Source organism: Pundamilia nyererei, unplaced genomic scaffold (genome assembly GCF_000239375.1).
Source record: "Pundamilia nyererei isolate P.nyererei 1_Seehausen unplaced genomic scaffold, PunNye1.0 scaffold00124, whole genome shotgun sequence".
Taxonomy (NCBI): Eukaryota; Metazoa; Chordata; class Actinopteri; order Cichliformes; family Cichlidae; genus Pundamilia; species Pundamilia nyererei.
In genome coordinates this window covers 787,841-794,533 of record NW_005187525.1, presented here as the reverse complement: position 1 = coordinate 794,533, position 6,693 = coordinate 787,841, and the positions used below count along the sequence as shown (strand labels likewise).

At 43.9% G+C, this 6,693-nt stretch overlaps 2 protein-coding genes across 2 annotated transcripts in view; one reads left to right on the top strand and one right to left on the bottom strand.

Moving 5' to 3' along the window:
* The window catches only part of znf414 (zinc finger protein 414), a 6,829-nt gene extending 3,781 nt beyond the window's left edge, over positions 1-3,048 (bottom strand). The window contains exons 1-3 of the mRNA XM_013913307.1: positions 2,921-3,048; positions 2,800-2,844; positions 771-901 (exon numbers count right to left, since the gene is read on the bottom strand). Of these exons, the coding sequence (XP_013768761.1) occupies positions 771-819 (49 nt within the window). The 5' untranslated portion in view covers positions 820-901; positions 2,800-2,844; positions 2,921-3,048. The remainder of the gene's footprint in view (positions 1-770; positions 902-2,799; positions 2,845-2,920) is intronic.
* A 1,190-nt stretch (positions 3,049-4,238) lies between these two features.
* plekho2 (pleckstrin homology domain containing, family O member 2) overlaps positions 4,239-6,693 on the top strand; it is a 14,353-nt gene continuing 11,898 nt past the window's right edge. The window contains exon 1 of the mRNA XM_005742855.2: positions 4,239-4,302. Within this exon, the coding sequence (XP_005742912.1) occupies positions 4,294-4,302 (9 nt within the window). The 5' untranslated portion in view covers positions 4,239-4,293. The remainder of the gene's footprint in view (positions 4,303-6,693) is intronic.

Below are 6,693 nucleotides of genomic sequence, written 5' to 3'. Positions count from 1 at the left end.
TATGATTGTTGGGTTTTTCTCTGTATCTATGAAGCGCCTTGAGGCGACTTATGTTGTGATTTGGCGCTATATAAATAAAATTGAATTGAATTGCTGCATTTTAATAGTCCAGCCTGGGCTTCCCTCCCCCAGCTGACTGGACCGTTCCCGTAACCCTCTTACGACTCTGAATGCTCTCAGCGTTTAATAACATCATAGCTAATACTAAGTCATGATGTAGTGAGGGGTCAGCATCACCTTAGACCGTTGAGCTGTCACACAGGCGTCTTTACAGTTCAGTCACGTGTAACAACAGCTGTGTTATCACAGCAACCCAAACAGCAGCAGCACAAAGTCAATGGAAACTGGAAGCAGCCTGGTTCTTGTGTAACGCCTTTAACAGCCTGCCTCAATCAGCCATTCACGCTTTCAGTTGAACAACCAGGGCAAAGCTGCCAGTCTGTATCTGCGATCACATTATTGAAGTCTTTGTCTTCTGCGCATTAATGGTGCGCAGCACAGCCGGACAGCAGATGATCGGTCCGCATGTGTCAGTCAAACACGGACAAGACAACAGAGCAAAGCAAACCACACGAAACGCTTAGAAATCGCTGGATTTTGGAACTTGTGACGGTTTCCTCTGTATACAGACCGCTGCCCCCGCCCCGCAATATGGCGACCACTTTGAGAAACAGCAGAGGAAATACGTCACCTACGTGCGTCCAGATATCATTAAAAAACGGAACCAAAGCGAAACTATAGGTATCTTTCAGAATGACTTCATTACTAACCTCCGTTTGCATATTCAGACGTCTGTGCGGGGACACTGTCTGCAGACATGCTGCTCCTGCTCCTTCTTCTTCGCGTTTATTGGGTTTGGCAAGAAACCACACAGTGAATTACCGCCACCGTGTGGTGTGGACTGTGAACCAATCAACAGTTACAAAGAAGCGCTGAAGAAGTGACTTTCTCCCAATCAGCTTTCTGGGATTTACAGGGATTAACTTGGATGACGAGCATGCGTCAAGAAAGTTTCTCATGACCACCGATTAGCGCTGTTCACAGAGAGCTGGGAATGTCTGCAATCACAACACTGCAAAGATGTAGCCTTAGATTACAGCTTTCACCATCTTTCAGTGGCAATTATAACAAACCAAGTTAGTAGTTTGAGCATTCACAGATTGTAACTATAGTTTTTATAAACTGTCATGCCAATAAAGCACCATTTAAATCTGTTTTTGAGAGTGATATCCATAGTTGGTATCAGCTGGGATGTCTGTGATGCAGTTTGTTTAAAAGCAAAGTACCAGTCTTTGTTTGTTTCTGTACCACAGAGTGGATCAGGAAGCAGTACTGGGAGGAGCTGCTGTGCAGAGGAAGAGGGACTACTCGTTGGCTGTTCCCTTGTTGCCAAAAGGGGAACAAATGAACAGGGAAGTGACCCTTTGGAACTAAACTATTGAACAGACCTGCTGTTTACGGCATTACATAGGATTATTTCCCCTTAATTGTATTTGTTGTTGTTGATAAAAAATACAAATGTGACTTTTTAAATCAGATTTCCTAGGCTCTCTTTAATTGAGGGGGTGTTGGGAACTTCAAATCCGAAGGCTGTCACAGTATCAGTATCTGTATCTGTAGTTAATCTGTTTCCCTCCCCAAGCATATTTCTCCTATCTTGGCTTCCCTTCACTGGCTCCCTGTTGAATACAGAATTGAATTCAATATCCTGCTCCTTAAGTAAAATATCTTTGGTAATCAGGCCCCATCTTATCTTAACAACGTTATAGAACTGTATCACCCCAATAGAGCACTTTACTCTCAGACTGGGGGCCTACTTGAAGGGTTTGTAAAAGCAGAATGGGAGGCAAAGCATTGAGCTTTCAGGCCCCTCTTCTGTGGAACCAGCATAGGGCTTTAGTTAGTGCTGGATCAGGAACTGAGTGCTTCTTCTCCTCTCACCTTTTTACTCACTCTGTGTTTGTGCACCATTCTGCACTTACACATTAGTTATTATTAATCTCTGCCTCTCTTATGAAAGGTAAAATATTCTTCATCACCTTTACATTATCAACGATCTAGTCACTCGTAGTTTTTAACCACAAAAATAATTACATTCCACGATAATCCATCTAAAAAATGCTGTGTCTGTGTCCATATCAAGGAGAATGAAAACCTCAACACTGAAGTTTACTGGAAGCCCACACACACAGACCACACACGGGGAAAGAAAAGGAACACAGACATGTTATCCCAACTGGGCCTTCATCAAATCAGCGAAGATGCACAGTAAAGGTCAGACACCAATGAGGGAGCATCAGACTGACAAACGGAACAACACTGTCATGCCTTACATAGCAGGTTTATCAGAGAAACTTCTCCAAGAACGACATCCCAGCCACACACTCACACACAAACTGGTTCATTCCAAGGACAAAACTCCCAAACACAAGCTAAACAACACAGCATACGCTGTGCAGTGACTATCTGACTGTAGCAAATGGAATAATAGGGTCCAAGGAGGAAGAGCCGCAGCTTTCCTCTCTTTCAATGTTTACAAAAATATGAATCGATACATATGAAGGTCAACTTCCAAGCTTGCTCTCTGCTGTGTCCCCCATCTGGATCCATGGCTGTAGTGGTGCTTGATCAGACTGGTAGCCCAGTACTTGCTCCAGCAACTTGCAGTTCACTTCACTTCTATTCAAGTTTTTGTTTTTTAAAAGTTTTCCCCAGTTCATCATTGCACCATCGTAAGTGGTACAGTGAAACTTTCTCTCATCATGTGTCCTGACACCCTGACAAATAGTTGCCACTAACCTTTGGAGGAGTTGGAAATCCCCTTAACGACTGAGTGTGTGGCACCTGAATTTTCAAGATAGGACATAACTAATGTGAACAAAGGCTGTATGCACCGGGTATGTGAGCTGCAAGTGTGTACCTTCAACCTTGGGTGTGAGTTCCTCTGGCCATGAGCATCATCAGCAGTGTTGTCCTTGTTGTGGCAGTCTTTAGCTCAGTCTTCTCTGATTGCACTGAAAACAGTGTAATCAAGGTCACATTATGCTGTTTCTGGAGCTTCCTCTTCTTCTACCTGTGGGATTGCCAGACTCTTTAAACATGGTTAGGGTTGCCTTGTAGAGCTCGTTGCCAATCTTCTTCTCTCGCCCCACACTCTAGAAGAAATAAAAATATATCCACTCTCTTTCACTTATCCTTATCAGCCTTTCCCAGCTACCATGGGGCAAGAGGAAGTGTACACGCTGTGCAGGTCTCAACAGTCTGTTGCAGGGCTAACACATTTCTATCAGAGTGACTCATATGCATTTTTATACCAGTTCTTTTTACTGACCTGTTGCCAGTTCACTATGATTGACTGACTTTTCTTTTCCCTGTCTTTGGAATTACACACCTTTTCCAAGGATGTAGCTGGCATCAAAACTTTTTTTTTACCACACTGGCCTCATTTGAGGTATTTCTCCCTGAAAACTCTTAAAATGTCTTTTAAAATAAATATAACTAAATAAATGACTAAATCCTTTGCTTTCTTTATATTTTGTTGGGGTGATACGCCGTCTATTTTCATTCTATTTCAGAATTTGTGCGACCACTTCGATTGCGGATTAGAAAGATGCGTGCTACAGATTTCAAACATAACCTCACAAACCAACAGGAACAGCCACACCTACCAGGAAGTGCTGAGTGAATGAAGTAGTGACTATAGCGAACATGCTAGGTCACAGCACTGTGATGTTAGTTATTATGTACAACGACTTTGAAAAGAAAGTAAACAAACAAACAACAAACCCCTCCCCCTCCCGCTGTCTGCCAAGCAGTGGAAAAGTTTCCTGCGGTTTCATCCACGGAGTGATGGCCGAGCTGTGAGTCTGCTTGTCAAAGGATGCTGGAGCTGCAGCTGCGGGTCTTGTTGGTCCGCTGCAGACGCAGACGCGGGGCCGCAGACGCAGATGTCCACTTTAACGCAAGCGTGCTGCGAGGATGCGTGGCTGCTGCACGCGCACACACTGCTCGCGTTGCTCCTCCTTGCAGATTTTTCAGTTCAAGAGTGTAAAGGGACTTCAACCGGAAACTACTTTTTTTTCTTCGAACTTTTTCTGTCAGAAAAAAAGGAAAACGGGCCGACCCTCCTTGTCATAAACGGACTATTTCCTTATTTTTGCTCATTAACGTGTGCGCTGGAAATGTGTCAGCTGCCGGCCCGCAGGCGACAACTCAAGCGTTTTTGGTGAGAAAGGGCGACGTCGAGTGATTCTGGGCTAGTCAGCAGCCACATAACGGAGCCCAGTCTTTATCATGGAAGATGTGAGTAGTCCCTTGAGTCTTACTGCGTGTGCTGCCTGCCCTTGTTGTGCTTTTGTTTTGTGACAGTTTCACCACTTTTGACAGAAGCGTTGAATCAAAGCACCCCGTGACGTTAGAATAATGTACTTTGCAAAGGCGCGATCAGCTTCTGAGGCCCAAAGAGTGCTGGCAGTGTGAAGCTGGAGCACTTTTCATGGAAGAGTCATGCAAAGCAACAAGTTGTTAGGTGACGTTTCCAGCAGACGGGCTTGCCTGCTTCAGTCAACTGCAGTGAAAACGTTCTGGGGCTGGAAACACCTGTTCACCTGTCTCCACGTCACCGATCCACGGAATCCGCTCCTTCCAGCACAGAGTCAGGGTGGAAGGACCACAGCCAGGGCAGGGCGGCTAATTCCACCCACAAACTGACCGCGTTAATGAAAGAGCGCAGAGAGAAAATGTGGAGCCTTTCAGAGAGAAACTCTGGTAAACGCGATTAGCGGTTCATCACTGGCTGCCTGGTTGGTTCTGGCAGGACAGCAGCAGGACATGCCGAGCCTCGCACGGCTACACAAACAGGATAAAAAGGCAGAATAGAATCAAACGGAACAAAGTAGCTGAAGTGTACGTTCGGCAGTTGTTCTCTGAGTTTTAAGGCTGGGTTAGTGAGGGCCTCTCTTATCTTAGTACGGTATGATTTATGACAACCTGCGGCCGCAGTCTCAGGATCAGATAGTCTGGTCATCTGCTGAAAACTTTTCATTCAAAAACATCACAGTTACCCAAGTCACAGTATTCTATATATGACCTGCATACCTCAGTTGCATTTGGGCATTTTGAGGAAGCCAGTTTACCAGAATAGGGAAGTCAGAAAGACACATACTATGTCAACTACTGTATGTAAGGAACTTGTTGTGCACACTTAATGCATGTGGTGCCACGCCCTTTGAGTGGGATTCATCAAAAGTATGCTGTTTGTTAGCTGCTCTCTACCTTCAGTCTACAGTGTCACGATTAAAGCAGCAGCCTCTCTTTTGCAATCTGTTCAGTCTGGAATTTGCAGTGCTGACGGTGAAATCAGTTAATGCATTTGAAAACATCAGTGTGACTCTGTGGCGATCGTCACATCCAGCTTGGCTCGGGTTCACTGAGGAAGACGCCATAGAAACTGCCTGAAGTAGAACTGCTGGAAGATTTAAGAATGTGTCAGAGATCAGTAAGATTTGAGTCCTACATTTTCACTGTGTGGGCTAGCTTCACTAAAGGTTGTCTCTAGCTCATCAGTGGGTCACTCTGTGATCTGCATGTAAAGCAGAACTGAAACGAGTACATGGGCATGTTTATGCCTGGAGAGTCCCACCATGTGACTGTGTTTCTGTATTTTTAATTTGTACTTCCCTGCTCACCTATTTTCTTAAACTTGCACCCAGAAAGCGTCACAGCCCTTCTGTGATGACCAATCGCCTTGGTTCTGAGTCATCTACACTCTCCATTCCTCTCTGACCTCGTCAGAGAAAAGAAAAGAAACTCACATTGTTGTCGGGCAGAAAACAGCTCTCTCTCATCATCACAGTCAAGCTTTCTTCCCTACAATGGATGAATGTCTGCATACCATCATACTTTGGGTCCACCTTTCATAGTAAGCAATGGACAATATGCTGTTTCCATATCAAGAAGGGCATAAACCTCTTTTAAAACACCAGCACAAAACATACCAGGACATCAAGGATCTCATATTGTGTAAGTTTAATTGTAATAAAATGCAAGGAATATTTAATACTACGAGTGGCAGCTAGCCGACACTGATGCATACAAAAAAGAGGCCCGATTCATAACTATGAGTCTCAATGATATGTAAGTCATTAACAGTCATAAACACAGCCAGTGTACTGGCAGATAAATGCTATAACAGGAGCTGTTGGACTGGTGTTTTTGGTTGCGCTAATCTTTGTTTGGAGAACAGTGAGTCCAGAGTGCATTTCAGTAGTTTTCATCCCCTGTATTCAATATGAAAAATACATTTGTAATGCTAATGAGAAGCAGTACTTTTTTTTTTTTTACTATTTACATTTGGGAATTCATAATGAAGAACTGTGTGCACTAATATAGCATGACACTTTATTATAAACACAAGACTGTGGGTGTTAATGTGCTATGTGTCACGGCTGCAAGAGTGTTCTAAAAAAGGTGTTGTCCCCATCATCTTTTACTTCTTTGGCCTACAGAATATGAGCTGTTCTGCAGAGTTTTGTGGCTCTTTACCATAGAAAGTTGACTCAGTTTTCACTAGAAATAAAGAGAGATGCTGCGTTGCAAACACTGACTAAAGAGTAAGGACCACAAAGTGGAAATTTTTGTGAGGTCAGTTGCTATCAAAACTTTAGGACACCACTGTGGTCTGTGGTGTTATAT